The following is a 17,974-nucleotide window of genomic DNA, read 5'->3' as shown; positions in this document are numbered from 1 at the left end:
TTTTGCATTTTGATTTTTCCAATGGAGTTGCTTTTAAAAAGGAAACTTAGGAATCAAATTGTACTAAAAGCATTAGACTTCCTAGGCAATACAAAAAGAAAAGGATAAATCTAAATATATTGTTCCTCCGCTCCAGACAGCTGCTCTGAGATTTAAAATAATGCTCATATCTGCATACGAAGTAAGTTTTATATCATCTAACCTACCCTCTTTCAAAACGCCTTGTACAGTTTGAATGAGATTTTAAACAAACTACAAAATAAGAACGGCTAATATTCACACCCAAACTGTACGGCTAATTCGAAAGCACTTTAAATGAATTGTTTCAGTCAAATACGGTTGCTTTTTTGACCCTGCTCTGTTATTCTAGCTAAAAAGAAAGGAGAAACCAGAGAAAGAAAGTTATATGATGCTCCAGTAATTTACAATCCCTTCCGAAGGTGCCGTGCCAAGCTTGCTGGTTCTTCTTTGTTCGGGGCCCCAGCCAAAAACGCTGCTGCGGGCCCTCCAAAGTTACCTTACACATCCAGCCAAGCTGCGCACAACTGCAGCTGAAAGGGTTCGATGGTGGTCTCAGAGGGAGGCTGCCAGCGGAGGTAAATTGGCAGCACAGACTCTACAGACCTTTCTTCTGGAAAACTGCAGACTTTGGTCTTTTATATTACACGTGGTCACCTACATTACGTTCTTTTTTTTTAAATACTGTCGGGTTTATTTTGTTCCACCCTTATCCAGTTTGTATTTCATACTGACTCTGCTAACGAGCCCCCGTTGCACACACTCCCTACAAGGGTTTGATGTCGGAGTCTTAAAAATCTGCCAGTGTCGGGGACACAAAGATTCTAACAACAACAATAACGCAAACCAAAGGACTGTCCCACCATTTGGTCCTCTGAGGACTGTATTTCTCTTTATCTAACTGTTATTTAAAAAGGAAGAGGCAAAACAGTCAAATCTCTCATTCCTTTTTTAAATATATCTCCCTGCCCTCTGCCTTTCTTTTGCTCCAGCAATAATTTTGGCAGATTTTGCTCTGAGAGTGGTGAAGTTAATAGCGGGGGACAAGCTCCATAAAAGAATTCTTGTTATAAAAGGCTTTAGGTAGCCATTTTATCGTAAGAATTTCTTACTCCAGATTAATTTCTTTTTTTTTCATGAGTGACTTTGTTTTAGTACCGAAGGCAACTGGACATCCAGGAAATTTTACGACACATTTGCTTATTAAAAAAAAAAAAGAACAAACCAAAATCAAACCAAAACAAAAAAAACCCCAAACAACTGTAAATTAAAAGGTGACTTTGTATCTTACTCATCTGGAAAATGTGTGCTTGTCATATCTGCTTGACATTACAAGAATGAAGATGTGGTTTGGACAGTAACAAACAATGACACTAGTCAACCTCATCAGGAGACATGAAATAAAGGAATGACAATGATTGATGGCAGCTATTCATTTACAGATATTTCTAGAAAACTCCTCGCTGTCTGGCCGGGCAAAGCGGGAGAAGTTCTCCAGCCCGCGTGGTGCTGGCTGCCCAACGCTCTGTGGCAGGTGGGTGACACCGTGCCCACCACAACCTGCGGCGCGCTCGGCCCCGTGCTCCCCACCAGCTTTCACTGCTTACGCGGAGCTAACGGACACGCTTGGGCTGTGACTCGTTAAAGAAATACCCAGGGGGAGCACCTAGAAAACTTGGGTTTGTTTGGCTGTGCGGAGCGAGAGGCTTTCCCAGCAAACAGGGGTGTTCTGAAGGGAACCGTACCGGGACTCGCAGCGCCAGGCTGCTGCTGGCAGGGCCAGTTGGTGACACCGTATTCCCCAAATCGCTGCGCATTCCAGCATTGCCCCCTCCGAAAAGGGATGCGCGCGTGTGTGTGTGCGTGTCCGGGGCTCTGCAAACCTCCTCCCCGCTGCAGCCGCCTGTGCTCGCCTCTTGGCTGGCTAGCGCAGAGCTCTTTAGTCTCTATATTATTCCATGTTAGAAGATAGCTTTACATTTAATTGGCTGTTTAGTCCTGCGTTTTATGGCTTTTCCTTTGCTGCAAACAAACTCCTTTCTGCTTGGATTACGATTGAAAAAAAATGATTATGAATGTTCCTGTATATCAGCAGACACCCCAGGCACTGAACTGAAATCTCAGTTAGCTAATGTTTGGGAGTTAAATGAATAAGAATTTGTAGTACGCACTTACATAACTCCTTGTGTGGCAAGTTAAAAACAGTTTTAGAACAGCTATTTATAATATAAAACATTGTTTCACAGCATTTTTGTAACTATTTAAAAATATATTGAACTGGATAACTGCAGAAACCTGTGAATTTGTTTCATAAGTTAGAGTCCCATGCTTCTTAAAGCACGTCAAAGTGATTTACAAGCTAGTTTTAAATTCATGCAAGTTATGTGAGAACTGCATTAAATTTTAATTCTGCATTCCTGCAATGAAGCATCTGCAAGTTGACAATATAGAAGACACAGCAGCGTTCTCATGATATTTCTAACTATCTAAAAAAAAAAAAATAAAGCAATTAAAGCGCAAAACTAATAATCTAATAGGATAGCAATGCATTGTAGTGCAAATACATGTAATGTTGCCAGACCCAAGTTCATTCATTCATTCATTCACTCTTTCTTTCTTTCTTTCAAAGTGGCAAAAATCTGTATTTCCATCAAATTGAACTTTTTTTTTTTTTTTTTTTTTTTTTGGTGGTAAAGTCTGATAAGAATCCTCTTTGGAAATCCAAACATTTAGAAAACAAAAAAGAGAAAGAAAAAAGAAAGTGTCTGCTGAGAAGGAATTCTGCCTGCTACCCAGGGGTATATTTATACGCACACATACTCACACATAGGAAAAAAAAAAAAAAAAAGAAGAAAAAAGAAACAAAAGGAGGAAGAAGGAAAAAAAGAGTCTTGTTTGATGGCCAGGAGGGATGACACCGCCTGTTCCTTCTCATAATTGCATTCAGATACTCTGGATACATATTTGCCAGCTCTCATGACCCACGGATGCTATTCCCTCCTAAGGAAAGCAGGCACTCACCAGGTACTAGAGAAGCAGCTTTTAACACCAATAGAGGATTTGTACCGAGTGTATTTAAGACTGAACAAAGACTAAGGAGAAGCTCTTTTACAGCACAAGTCTGTGCTTTTATCTTTTTCAAAGTAGGCATTCCAGCGGGAAAAGGTAAAATTATAATTCCCCTGGCTTATTCTTTGGCAAACGCTGCTTTGATTAGTGATAGAGACCCAAGCTAAATCATTAATTTATGGTAATTCGGGGGAACAGCAGCACCCCTCCACGACGAGTGCATTTAAGACAGAGTAGGTCAGCATCTCCAAACCTGGAGTGACCCAGAGTGCTGCTGTTTGCTGCCAAAATCATCCCCTACCGAGTTTATGGGAGAGGGAACTACAGACTTTGAAGAGCCAGGCTTGTTTGCCCAAGGCATGTTAGGAGGAGACTTTGGGGGGGCTCCCGTGGAGTCCTGCTCCTCTTCTAGGTCTCTCAGGGTCTCCTGCACTACCTTTCTACGCTTTGAGGTGTCGATGGATAGACCCGCATGCTGGTGCCCTGCACCAAGATAATCATCGGCATGGAGAGAAGGGATATTGTCAGAGTGCAAAATGATCTGTTTTCAGGCAGGAAGCAGTCAACTAGATGTAAATTCCATGAAACAAAAGAAGGTATTATTTACAGTTTTATTGTGATGTTAATTAATATTTACATCTTGGAATGAAAAATAGAAATGTTAATGATTGGCTTTACTAAGAGGATCACTTGATGCCAATGTGAAAGCCAGGGAGAGAAGGCAATTATGCAAACATCACATGCATCCTAATTTCAGTATGGAAACTTACATTTCAAACCTCAATTCAGGAAAATAACATGGAAAGTTTGTACTACAAAATCTAAACATGAGAAAGATTTAAGAAGAAAAAAAAGCACATTGCATATGTCAGATAATCTAGTCTGATTATCTGAGCTGTGCTAGCTACAGGGAAGCACTTACCCTTGAGTCCAGCTAGAAGTTAGCAGGGTAAGAAGGAACAAACCAGAATAACATAAAGACTAGCAACAAGGCTCAGGAAAGCAGACAGGAGCCCTAACCTAGCAGCTAAATACTTGGGCTCAAGCAAAGAATGAAAAAGAAACTTAAAGAAAATCAAACCAACCAAAAAAAAAACCCACTTACAGCTGAAAATTTCTTAAGCAGCTCAATAAACCTTGCTACTTGTTATGTGGGAACAAATCACGACAAATTCTCAAAACAACCAACTCTTTGTATATGGTGTGATTAACAGTCATTAAATATAAACAGACATTAAAAAACTAAATATAACCACAAGTGATATGTAAAACAAGTACAGACCAATCTTTCACGGTAAAAAGAAAAGGGTTTCAAAAGAAATGAACGTTGAACATGTTTGGGAATTTTGTTTGATGCATCACTAACACAGAACAAAAAAAGACTGGTGCTTTCAGACAAGTGACCACTTTTATGAAGCTTAAATATTGCCAAAAGGTGTAATAGGTATTGGCAGCATTATTGGCTATAATACTGTGCATGATTTCAACAGTAAACAAGAACAGTTTTGGGTTTTTTCTTTTATAATGCGAACACTGGAGAAAAGCACAGCTTGGCGTGAATGGAGTTTTTCTTTTAAATTGTAGCAAAACAAAAAAAGCAAAACTTTCCACTCTAACAGGTATTGTTCACCCACATAAAAGGGATTGTAGAGTCATACATAAATTAATGAATAGCAGGATCTATTTTTTCCAGTACTTAAATTGCAAATAAAATGAACTCCACCCTGGTTCGGAGCTGTCTGTTTAATTCCAAGTCAAGCACTGCTATCAAACTGTGGACTGAGAATCTGAGTGCTGCTTAAGTTTGTATTTACTAAGTCAAAAGGAGTGGGAACCAAATGAATTTGCTACTTCTCCCAAGCTTCCCCAACAGCAAAAGATGTTCTTCTCAAGCTTCTCTTTAACAGACAGCTCCATCCAGGAGCGGAGGGCTGGATTTTCTCTGCATGAGCATGCATGTGCATGTGCCATCTTGGACTGCTACAACATGAAAGCTATAACAACAGTTATTCGTCAAATGGCTTAACATTTATTTATTTGCATGTCCTCATTCACCATAGCCTCTAATAAGCACAAAAAATATGACAGGTATAAAGATATATGTACAAGAATAAAATGTCTCGCAAAAGTCCTTACCTTTCAGCAGGCAAAAAACCCCAAATCAAACCAAATCAAACCAAACCAAACACCCCAAGCTAAAAAAACTCAATGACAAACCAAGACCCTTTTAAAAATGCAATACTTGATATATTTGAATTTTAAGACTGAAAGAGCTGAGATATGTGCTTGTGCATTTAAGACTCCTGATAAGCCATCATGTGTGGCACGCATGACTCACTTCTGCTTCTTATTATTTAACTGCTGCACCCAATGACTTTTACAACGAGCATTGCCACATACAAACACTGAAATATGAAAAATGAGTATCCCTTGCCGTTGAGGTGAAGGTTTACTATGGCGTGCTGCCCTCCTCCTCTTGCAGGACGCAGATCCTGTGCACAAAGAGCTTTCAGAGGGATCTAGATCCAAGGAAGGAGGAGGAGGGAAGACTGAGGACAAAACACACTAGCCTAGAGGATGCTGAAGTAGCAAGTCATCGTCAGATCAAGGAGCCAACTGTTTCCCCCCTTCCACGCTTTGGCACAACACAACCGAAAGGGTTTCCCAGTGCCTGCAGCAAAAAGGGGAGCCTGAAGCCACCCAGCTTATGGAGAAAACACATTGCAGATGGGAAGAGGGTCGTGGCATAAAAAAAGCTGAATGATTCAGATTTGGAGCTGGTATCTGCATGAGAACAAGTGAGAGAAACTAAAGTCACATATTGGCCCTCTCAGATGCCCTGGAGGGACCAGGGGGTGAAATCTCAGTTGCTTGCACCAGAAGCGAGGATGAGGGATCCCTCGTTCCTGGCAGGCAAGTGAGATGGAAAAAGTAAGCTCAAACCTACAGCATTTCCCCAGCTTTGAGCATGGTCTGACTGATATGGGTCTGCACGATCAGGAGCAGCACAAGTCTCTGGCAGACGGGCTGGGCTTAGGCGCAGAGAAAGGATTCTCAGGCTTAGTCACGGACTGCGCCACTTCCTGGCAAGGACTAGGACATACCAGCTGCCCCTGCTCCATCCCAGCAACCTAAGCAGTGGGGTTGAGCTCTCCCCATGCACACAGAGCTAGGCTGTACATGGGGACAACACATCTGAAGGTCCATGGCCCTGGGCATCCCCCTTCCCTTTCCAAACTCCTGGCAGACTTTGCTACAGCTGCTGCCAGGCAATTACAATGCATCTGGGGAAGGGACCATTCCCTTGTCCCCACATATTGGTCTGGCAAAGTGAAAACTCTGTAAACATCAGGAATTTACTCAACAGAAAAATTCTCCAGGACTGATGTTTGCAGGAATGCGAGGAGCCTGGAGGGCTTCCCCAGTTTGTTGTTCTCTCACTGCCCTCATCCTATTCCACCAGGATCATGCTAGGACTAGTAGGATTGCACCCTCTTTGCATCAACCACAGAGAATCCTTCAGCATTGCTTGCTAGGAGAGGGAGCCACAAGCAGCATCCCTCTGCTGCTCTCCCTTGCTGCGCTTTGAAGGCTTTAAACGTGTGAAAAAGCAGACATGGAAGGACCTGCGTGTGCTCTGTTCATGAACCTGGGCAGAGGGGGACACAGCTGCTGGGAGTGCTCTCAGGTCAGCACGACTCAGCCAGCTCTAGAGGTGAATCACAGCCAGTAAACTCGCGAAACCCTAATTCCCAGCTCCAATTCTGGCTTTCTGGGAGGCATCTGTCCTTCCCAACCCCAATCCTTCAAACCTTGCACCCCCAAAGCCAGTGACCTGACTGGGATGAAGAGGATGAGGGTCACTGAGATGAAAATACTGAGTATGGGTTGACCACGCTGCATCATGCAACGTCCTCACCAACAGCAGCAGCAATGCAAGGCAGAAGGCATCCAAAATCTGTAGGCATGTGGAGGATAAGAAAGAAAAAGGAAAAAAAAAGCAGCAAGCAGAGGTTTTCAGCTGTAACACTGATGGTACAGATGTATGTCTTGCACTGTTATTTCCTAGAAATACTGATATGAAGAAGTTAAACCAATATAAAAGGCAGTCAAATGATATTGATAAGCAAGAGGCAGATTTTCTGAGCTCTTTACAACAAAATACCCCACAGGAGTTTTACAGAGGCTATTTTTAAATGTTAAAATGTAATTTAATTAGGAGAATTTACTAATATTTACCATTTTCGTTATTTTACATATACTTTATGATATTAATTCTTAAATATTGCTGAAACTAGCACGAACTGCTGTGTGTTACACAATAAAGAGGCTCCAGACGTGTGATCGAGACCTTCAAGAAAAATGAGTGAAGAGGCATTCATCTGGTTTATAATCAAATTACATTTGCAAGACAAAAGAAATTACTCTAAATTTCAAATTAAGCAAACTGGGTATAACTGCACAGGACATGCAGCACAGCTACGACTTAAAAGATGATTGCTTTAAATTCACATCTAACTGGCCTGCAAAGCAACCTGTTAAAAATACCATATGTTTTCCTACAGTTGAATATTCAACAGGAGACCTCTTTTTGTGTGTGCATTTCGTACTTGCAAGATTTGCACCTGTAGTTCTGAGCACGTGATGCGTTTGATAGACAGCTAATGGCGCTAATGAATCGCTCTGATTTGGGCGTGCAGTTCATTGTGTGAGGGTAAAACACGCGTCTGCCGAAAGCAAGCTGGGTCTCAGGCTCTCAGATCCCAGTCTCTCCTCCATCAAGTATTGCACTTTAAAATACTCATTGACAACTTCCTCAAGGAATTTTGTTTCTTGGGTTTGGTTGTGTTAAACACGCAGGTTAACTGGGTCTGGATCCACTGATGCAAAAAGCAGCTTAATGGTAATGAAAATAATTTCATTTTGGAGTCAGAAACGTGTGCAAAAATTTACAACAGTGCAGAAAATCTTTCTATTAAAGAATTCTGCTCTCTAGGAGAGCTTATTTACTTACAAAATTGGGAGATCGGGGCATCTAGCTGGGGTACATTTCCTCCTTTAGCATTTAGCTTTTGCACTTGAGTAGGTGGCACAGGTTTGTGAGACTGGCCGGTGGCGCGGTACATGGCTTGTACCCACAGGATACGGTCCTGCTCATCGTCACTTGCAAAAATCACTGTGTCTCCTTCCTTCACAGCGTTGAAGAATGCTCTGCCACCCTCCAAACCTGGCAGGAGAGGAAGCGACAAGGAGGTTTCACAGACTTTCAGGCCAGCCAGGAGATCTCCCCCAGCTTCCCATCCCACTGCAGCCCTGGGTGTCCCCCCGCCAGCCCCATGTTGCCCCAGCTCAGCCCCCTCCCCTGCACCAAACTCACCTGTAAGAGAGCCCGCCAGGTCCCCAGGAGGCACCTGGCACTGTGATCACTAAACTGTGGCTCAACACACTTGGATTAGTTCCTTCTCTTACTACAGCCCCATCTGTGTAGGTCCCATGCAGGTGGCACTTGCTGGAGCCCCATTCAAAATAGATTTTAAGAGGATGCGGTGGGAGGTTTCCCATTACAGCAAACGCAACAGTGCTATCATTGCACCGAGGGTGTTTGGGTGACGGGCTTATTTCTGTCTTTGTCCCAGTCTGTCACCCATCTTTCCATCTCCCTAACAGCAGAATTGACCTGGAATCAAGGTCTCGACAACCAACCTACTGTGTCTTTCTTCATCTCCTCTGGGCTACCATGATCCAGGGCATGGTGAGGATCACCAGGCTCACTGTGTTGCCCCACTTAAATAAAAGAAATGTGGTGCTCCTCCACTTGAAGAAGGTTCTCACCACTCAACAGGTACCTCCAGGGCTTTCTGTCCCTTCCACTGACTTACATCTACCAGAGAGAAAATGGGGCAGGAAAAACGCTGCGTTGGTCCCATAAATATTTTCTACAATAAAGACAGGCATAGCTGCTAACTTTCTATTTAGGGAATAAAATCTGAAGGCACAGGTTAGGATCATTACTGATCTGGGCATTTTATTACCAATCAAACTTCTTTGGGATTTAAGTGTCTAATTCACTTAGGCTTCCCAGAAGAGACAAGTCTTTCCCTCCTCTGGTGGAACTCTGAGCTCAATTCCTTAGATCTATTTATGGTAAAGTCATGCACAGCTAATGATCAGTATAAACACAAACATATTTATAATAATGCCGATCACTGTTCAGCTGCAAACACAGAGAGAGAGCGAAGGCTCCCGAACAGGCAGCATGGTGAGCACGAGCACCTGCGGGTGCAGCAGTTTGCTGTTGTACCTGGCTGCGGGTCCGTGTAGTCCACAGTGTATCCGTCAAGCTGCAGCAGCTCTTGAGGTTCAGCTTTTTTCTCCCGGTAGCTGCACATAGCAAACGTATACTGACTAACCTGAAGAAAATCACAAAGCTAAGATGGCACCGGGCGATCACAACAAGGCAAACCAAAGCTCTTACAAATGCCGCGTGCTGGCGGCGTCTTTACAGGGACTGGAGGGCAGTGGGGTAATTCTGACGGTCATTGCCCATATGAGATAGACCGGATTTTGCAAAGCTTTCTCTTAACACATCCTGCTGCGGCAGGAATCAAATTCTCTACATCAGTACATACAGCGGTTTAATTCCCCTCCAAAGGAAGCAGCTCCATGCTTTAAAACCCTTCTATCATTCATCCCCAGACAAGTGCAAGAGTGACACCCTGTCACAAACAATGTGAGCTAAATTGCTAGGTGCCAGTCATATTAAAGCAATCTTAAGATCCCACTGATCTCGGCAGTTGTTGTCATCAGTGCTGTAAATGGCAGCTCTCACTCCTCTGAGGTACCATCTGCATGACACGATACATTCAATGTCAAGCTCTTGACGGAAGCCGACTCAGCTGCGGGGGCTCTGCCAGGCTCCCGAATCGCCTTCAGGAGGCCATCAGGCCGCATCAAGGCCCCGCGCGTACTCAGCGTGCTGCGATCTGGATGGTCGGCAAGAAGCTCGTCCAGAGAGGAGAGGAGAGGATTCTCCATACCCCAGGCTAGGAACTCACGGGGAAATTTACTGTCAAATGATTTCGAATGACTTTGTTAAGGTTGTGTCACATCTTGGATGCCTGACGTAATTTTATTAGTCTGGACATTTTCCTGACCTCTGGAGGAAACTTTAAAACTCTGGTGGGTGGCAACGGATCGTGCTCGTCATTTTTTGGAAGGCGGGTGAGATCCTGAATAACGAGCGAGTAGCTGGGCTGGGGGATTTTGCCTGCAAACTCCAATCGAATTGCTCAGCTACAAATACACATGCAGCACCTATTTTGGTGGCACCCATCGCTAATAAAATGTCATTTATTTAAGTCAGGGAACCCTTCTATTGGCAATTGGCGTAGCATCTCCCAGCCAGCACTCGGTTTATTGCTGCCCTCTATGGGCTTCAGCAAGCTGCCAGCCTGCTCTCAGCAGCCCTGCCTGCACCCTGTTTTCCTCCAGGAACAGCTCCAAAAGCCACCTAAGAATAAACCCTATCATTAACACATTTGTGGGAGTAAGACTAAAAGTGATGCTTTAAGCATCTTGCATCCTCCTTAAAACTACCAGCACTGACAAAAGATTGACAAGTAACAGACCAATAGCAGGAGCACACCAGTGCATATTCTATGCTATGAACTTTGAATGCATACCATCATACCGGCAACACGAAAATTAAAAAGATTAACACGAAGAAATCTAAAAATAACCCAGTGCCCCACAGCACAATATTCTGACTACTCCTGCAGTGCTCGCTCCGCTACACTTGCAGTATATTGCTGCCACCTCCTGGAGAAATCCCTGAATGTGCTTTACTTATGGTAAAATCCTGGAAATTTCATCTGAACGGTGAGGATCCGATTTCTCCGTGTTAGACAGCCTGAACTTGTGTGATAAATTTAATTCCTGAAATGACTCAGTGCTAGCGTACACTGACATTGATTGAAAACATTAATACAACTAATAGTTTTTCTTCTCTACACTCTATAGCAACAGGTAAAATTCATTCAGTAGTTCAAATTCATTCAGTAGTCCAGATTCTTCTTCTGTGACCCTGAAGATGAGGTCTGAATTTCTCGCTCTTCTTTATGTACAAATAATTCCTCTCATCTTTGGATCCAGAAAATGTTTTTGAGCCCTATCACTGTGCCAACCATACCAACGCAACAGTAATGTATGGAAACACACGTAGGCGTTTCGGAACTTCTCAGGCTAAAAGTTAGAAAAGACAGATGTAGGCTTTGGTGGAGCCATCCTGGGACAGAGGGAAAGCAAATGAGTCTCTTCTGTTAGCAGTCACATCATTTCTTTGGAAGAGGCTGCCCTACATCATTATTAGAAGAGACCCCCAAGAGGATCCTGCAGATGGGTCTACAACGTGCAATGAGCCAGGGCTCATCTGGGTTCACGTCCTACCTCTTCCCTATTCACACAGCTCAAGGGCAAAGCCTGAGCTCTGGATTGCCCGAGAACCCGCTGCCAGTAGGCAGGTTAGGAGCAGGCTGGAGGGAGGAGACAACTTGCAATGGCCTCTGCAAAATGTGCCAGCTGTGCCATGCAGAGTGACTGCACCTAAACAACCTGTGCCACTGACTTCAAGGACTTGCATATAGCCTGTCTGTCCTCTCCTGTAAAGGATTTACTGGTTAGGGTCAGACAGAAGCTGATGCCCTGGCTTACCAGCGCAATGCGGCTCCTTCCATTTATGAGCAATGGTAAAGCAAAACACAACAAAATGAGACTCTAGAAGGCTCAGTATGTCACGATCATACTTTGCTGCTGAATAGCACCATAGGGTCAAGTGGAGATTGCAGCTTGCCTTTCATCAGCCCTCTAAAAAATACTGTGCTTTACTGAGCCTGCTTTCTGTAGAAGCTTAGAAGTGGCCAGACAAGTGAAACAGTTAATAGCAGAAATTAATCTTACAGCCTGCTGAGTTCACACTGAACCATAGCCGAGTATGAGAGCGAGCGAGCAGATGGGATGGGCAAGATGAATGGTTTGAGTAATTGGAAAAAACACATATACAGAGAGGAAACTGAAGCAAGACAGAGGAGAAATCTCTGCCCAGTGAGGGACAAGCTCTCAAAGCAGCTGGGATTTCATCCAGGGACCCGTTGAGGGCCAGGAAAGGAGCATCTAAGGAAGCTGAACCAAGTGAAACTAAAAAAGGGAAATAATCCAAGGCTGCCCTCACTGGTTCATTACAAAAGAAAAAAAGAAAATGCTCTGAGAAATAATTTGAGACAAAAGAGCAGAAGGAAAAGAAAGTGGGGAAAAAAAGAAGAAAAAGACAAACCAATTCAGGAAAGGGGAAGCAGACAGCAGGAGACAAATGCCAAAGTTCACTATTCCCAGGCAGCTAAATTAGATCTGACTTTCTTGGCACTTGACCATATTCTGTCACCAGCTATATAATCCAACTGATTAATAAATACAGTAGATATGTATTAACCAGTCCTGACTTCGTCCTTGTTTTTCCACCAGACTCCTGCTCTAGCAAGCACTGCTTTCCCCAGGATCCTGCTCAAACCTGTTAATTGTCCTCCCTCACACTCCAAGCTCAGTCATCTGCCTCCTCCTTTCTCACTGTTGACATAACACTGCCCCACTTGGGTTAAATTCTTAAATGGACCTTTCCTAGATTAACAGCCTGCATTTTGTCCCAAGGGAGAGAAACTGTGCTAAGATACTGCCAACTGTAATACAGCTTCCCACTTTGATGGGAGACTCTCGTCCTCTGGTTGCAGCTGTATGTTGCCTCCCGAGCCCTTTCCTGACACAAATGAGCAGAGGAAATGATCTAGCTTAAAGAAATAAATGTGAAAACAACATTTTTCACATCTCAGCATGTCCCTTCAGCCCTAAACAACCACACATAGCAGTTGTTCTAACGTCTTCCTTCAAGCAGGAGGTGTATGTGTGCTCTCTTCGGGCAGGGCTGCGTGATGGCAAGCCATCCCATGTCAGTACAGATGGGACATGCAGGACCTGCCTGGCTGTGGCATACATTTAAAGAGCAGATCCAAAAAGTCTCATATTTATCATCAACACTCAAGGTTTCTCAAGAATCACCGCCTATGCCCAGTTCTCAGCGAGGGTCTAACTGAAAACATGATTTAATATGATTATGGGGATCAGCTACGGGTCATTTACCTTGACTTGAGGACCACAGTCCAGGACTGCTGGTGCAGGACACCGCAATTTCACTGAATTATTTTCAAATTCTGTTGATTATTGGAGTTACTGAACACTTACTTCATTTCATTTTATCCCAAGTCAGCTGAGTTTTGCTGAAAGCAGAAACTGTCACTGTTAGTCTAGATTATAATGAGTTCAGGGAGTCTGTCACTAGAACAATAGATCCAGGCGTAGACACTGCAACTGGTTTTAATCTGCAGAGAGTTGATCTGGTTCCAGCTACATTCTGCAAACACCATCAGACACAATCAGCTGAAAACTGCTTCAAGCTACTCAGCAGACATGTCATCCAGGTACCATGGAGTGTTACTTCCCATATGCTGCCAGAGCACAGAAATGGGGTTATGACAAGAGAAGAACAGATTCAGTCTGAAATCTCAATGTAATTAATTCACTTGCCCTTAAGAATCATGATGAGAAATTTCCTATCACAAAGCCAGCAAACCCACCAGAACCAACCGTAGTGTTGTTGCCAGTACAGCACATTAGACCTTGCAAAGAATGAATACAAGCTCTGTCAGCTATCAAAAATCCCAGCTTTTACACGACTGAGGGTCTAGCTGGCAAACTGGCTGAAAATCCTTCGCTGTGCTCAGGCAGCTGATATAGCAACTTAAGAAACCCTTATAACATCTGTGATGGATGTACATTTCTTCTCCTAACCAGTCACGGAGAACTTTGCCCTGAACTGCTCCGTTGCTTTCGTTTACCGCTGCCACTGGCATTACTGTTGCCTTTACGAAGCATTTTCCTCACTTGTGATGCTGCAGACCATTTCCATCCAAGCTCAGGGCCATATTCTGCCATCACTTTCACACTGCATATCTCAGGATTTAAAATTAGGCAAGTAACGAGTCTCTGCCATGTAATTTACATCTAATCAGTATTCTGCTCTTCTGCTGCTCATCTCAAAGGGTGTCTACGAGAAGGGTGGGCAGCATGCAGAGTGCTCTGCGATTCATTCTAAAGAGAAAACTATCCCCTCTCAACTCACGGGTGCATGCTGGAGGAGCACACACACCAGCTCTGCCAGCCGCACCATGCTAGAAACCTTCCCCAAGGAGCTGAACCAAGTCCACCCAGCGATGTACGCGCTGGAGAGACAAGGACCAGTCCTAGAAAAGGCACAAAGGAACTGCTCTCACCCACTACACCCAAACAAATCATCTCCTCCCCAGTGCAACCCTCGCAGCTACACAGACACAGAAGGTGCGAGGGATTATCCCACCCAAATTACAAGCCAGTTATTGCTCCTTTCCCCTTCTCACCAGGGCGTACACAAGCCAAAATGCTTCCTGCAGAGCTCCTTTTTCTACGTACTCTGTTCATACTGGCGAGGCATCACTGACACAAGAGACAAACTGCCATAAACACCTTCCTCCTTGGTGCCACCCACACAGTTTGGCACCTTTGTGCCTTGTTTAAATGGTTACGAAGAGTTTGAGTATTAATTGCCATGAATTTCTTAACCACTGGTACCAGAAGGCAAAGCGGTACTATCCAATGGCACTGAAGGAACTGAGGCTGTGTCCATCTGAAATAGGGAAGGAGCAGCAGGAGAGGGCACAGGAACAGGAGGAGGAGGTTACTTTGCAAGGGATGAGACAGGAGACCGAGCTGCAATAGAAGACACTACCGGCAATGGACAGAGATAAGGGATCAGAAAGGAAACTCTAAGTTATTAATCTGAACTTACAGTCTTGCCCTCTTGGCAGTGTCATGAACTGACCAGAACACTATACCCCAAATGGACTTTATGCTTTGGACTCTACCTCTCGGCTCCTGTGGAAGCAGGGGTCTGGTGTAGATGAGTTTGCTCCTGAAGCAGGGGCTGCTCCATGTCCAGCCTTTATGTAACCGAGCCAGCTCACCTTCCTGCCAGGGTTATACTCTGTCTGCAGTTTAGCAGAGTTCAGAGCATCCTGGACTTCAACACCTTTGCTGCCAATCCCTGTTCATATCAGCACCCATCCTTTGCATTGCATGAAAAGCAAATGACAAACATACGGACAGCAAAGTATTTTTATTCCATCTTTATTGCCTGCTGACATGTTCAATATGCTCAAACTACATCTGAGGGACTGCATAGAGAGTGTTTCTTGTTTATATTTGATGTACGGCAGAACACTTTACATTGCACCAAATGTTGAGCAAACGGTAACATAACAGAGAAGCTGCAGTGGCAGCTGGAATTTCTGAGGTGGGCTACAGAGACTCTGGGGGCAAAAGTCTGCTCATCTTATTCAAATGAACTGCTTTTCTGGCCAAATTCTGCTCTTATATGCCAACTGACAAATACAGACCTAGTAACATGAGAAAACATGGAATAACTCTGAGGGCTTCAATTCCACAGCAAGCTGAAGAATATACATCAAATGAAAACCAGAGATGTGACTGCAACCACATAGAAAAGCCAGAACAAGGCTCCTTAAGAGAGACATAGGAATCCATGTCCAAACCTGTAAACCCTCGCACACAAGAGTATCAATAGATTTATTCACGGGAGAAGCTATTTCAGGAAAGAGGAATTTTGCTTTAGAGAATCCCTGTTCACAGGGCAAAGGGGACTGAGAACTTGGTCTAATAAGGATGAACCAGCTCTCAAGGAAAAGCAGTACTAGTTGCTCTGCAGATGATCAGAGACTGCCACAGCACTTTTAACTTCATTTCAGAACATATTAAAGGAAAAAATAGAGAGAAAAGCAATCCCTCAATCCCTGCCCAAGAACACGGTCACTGAATAACATTCCCATAAAGCCCTTCTTGCACTACAGCCTCTGCTGCTTCTCACCCAGGAGACAGTTTGGGATGTACCTCCGGTGGTCTAGCTCTGCAAGATGCCAGTTCCCCTGCGAGGTGCCAAGCACCCTGCCTCACCAGAGACCTGGCCAGGCCCTGGACGGAGGGTGCATTTGCAAATCAGACGCCTCTAGGAACGGATTAAACGGATCCTAAACCCACCACTTTTACCTAAGTCTAACTATAGTGGCTGCTCTCCACTAACTCTCCACTTCTGTGGCCATTCTGACCCCCTTTGGAGTAAAAAAAAAAAAGCATTAAACTGTCACTGCTGATCATACTTGGCTATTGGACTAGGTACTCAACTGGTCTCTTCAAATAGGTTCCTGCTTACATGGGTAATGCCCATTAAAATCCCTCTTACCTCCCCAGGACGGATCCTCTAATCTGCACACAGTTTAGCGCTATGGAAGCCAGCAGAAATGGACAAATGGGAAATGCAATTAAGCCTCCTACTCAGACAGTTGAACTCAGAATAACAATTAACTCAAAACAACCAGTATACACCAGGTAATTCTGGACGAGAGAAGCCAGCTGTGTGAGGTGGAAGATGGACTGCAGGGTCTCCTCTCCTTAACAGCACAGGAAAGCCAGCACACAAGCACGCTCCATCTGACACGTGGGACTTGGTTCATCTGGATTGCACCATCTCAGTTCTTATACACGAGTGAAAACCTGGCTCCTCTGCAACAGACCTCCCATCTGCTTCTTCAGCAGTAGGATTTCACCCTCTGGCTTGATTACTTTGGATCTGTGATGGCACAGGATCTCAGATGGATCCCACGTTATTTCATCAGAGCAACTCTGTGCCGCTTTCACCACGGGACCACGCAAAAAGACTTTATTTCTCATACTTGGAGACAACACACCCTGGGGAACCCAGAGAGGTGTGAGGGACCCAAGAGGACTCTGTGGCTTAATCAGGTTAGTGTGAAGATGGAGCTGCTCAAAGTGGGGCCCCACACTTCTGTGGCCAATGCAGTGGTTTCAGCTGCCCTTGGGATGGGGAGATCTAACACAACAAGGACTGACCAGATCCTTCTAAGTCACAGAGGACAAATTCTGCCTGCTTCCTAGAAATTCTTAACCATGGTCAAATATACAGCTCTACTGAAACTGGGAGGGCAGAAAGTGAAAAAAGGAAAAAAAATGGAGAAAGTAAGAAAGACATCACAAAATGACTGATGAGGGCCGTAGACAATGAGAGGCAGTAATGAATGCAAAGGCACGATAAATGTCAAGAATGATATGCTGACTCTGACGGAGGCAGTGATGAAACTTCTGTAGATTTCAATGGAATTCAGATTTTACCTGGAGGCTCAAAAGGAAGCGTTTGCACCCAAGTCCCTCCAGCCAAGTGAGACAGAGCTTCCTCCTCATCTCATTAATTCCTCACTAAAATTGGATGTCTGTTTCACCAAACATTCACGCGCATCAGAAAACTCATGGTTAGAGGTCTGCAACTGGGATATCATCGAGAAGATGTACACGTTTAGAAAAACAATCCATGACTTAACAGACACCCTATGCAGAACCACGGCTCAGCATCCATTACACAGCACTGAGAATGGCCAGAGGAAAGACTTATATATTTCATGTGGTGATTTAAGATCACTTCTAGTTACATCTGTTACCTGGACCAGGACAAAGAATCGTTTCTTCCATCTCTTCCAAACGTTTTTACCAATGGCCCATAAATACCTAGAAGAAAAGAATAGGTGAATTCAGTACACAAGTGACTATCTGCTGTTCTCTTGCTTTTCAGTGAGTTTTCTTTACACCTAGAAACTGAAGTTAATGCGAAAGCAGGAGTAATTACAAAACTCAAGCTCAGAATCATTCATGAATGTGTTCATTT

General features: G+C 44.1%; 1 protein-coding gene across 21 annotated transcripts in view; it reads right to left on the bottom strand.

Moving 5' to 3' along the window:
* The window catches only part of CADPS (calcium dependent secretion activator), a 220,750-nt gene that overhangs the window by 91,928 nt on the left and 110,848 nt on the right, over positions 1-17,974 (bottom strand). For all 21 annotated transcript variants that reach the window (XM_054076643.1, XM_054076638.1, XM_054076644.1 and 18 more), the window contains exons 9-11: positions 17,751-17,817; positions 9,389-9,497; positions 8,102-8,314 (exon numbers count right to left, since the gene is read on the bottom strand). In XM_054076643.1, the coding sequence (XP_053932618.1) occupies positions 8,102-8,314; positions 9,389-9,497; positions 17,751-17,817 (389 nt within the window). The remainder of the gene's footprint in view (positions 1-8,101; positions 8,315-9,388; positions 9,498-17,750; positions 17,818-17,974) is intronic.

The sequence above is a fragment of the Cuculus canorus genome, chromosome 11 (genome assembly GCF_017976375.1).
Source record: "Cuculus canorus isolate bCucCan1 chromosome 11, bCucCan1.pri, whole genome shotgun sequence".
Taxonomy (NCBI): Eukaryota; Metazoa; Chordata; class Aves; order Cuculiformes; family Cuculidae; genus Cuculus; species Cuculus canorus.
This window is presented reverse-complemented; position numbering and strand designations above follow the sequence as displayed.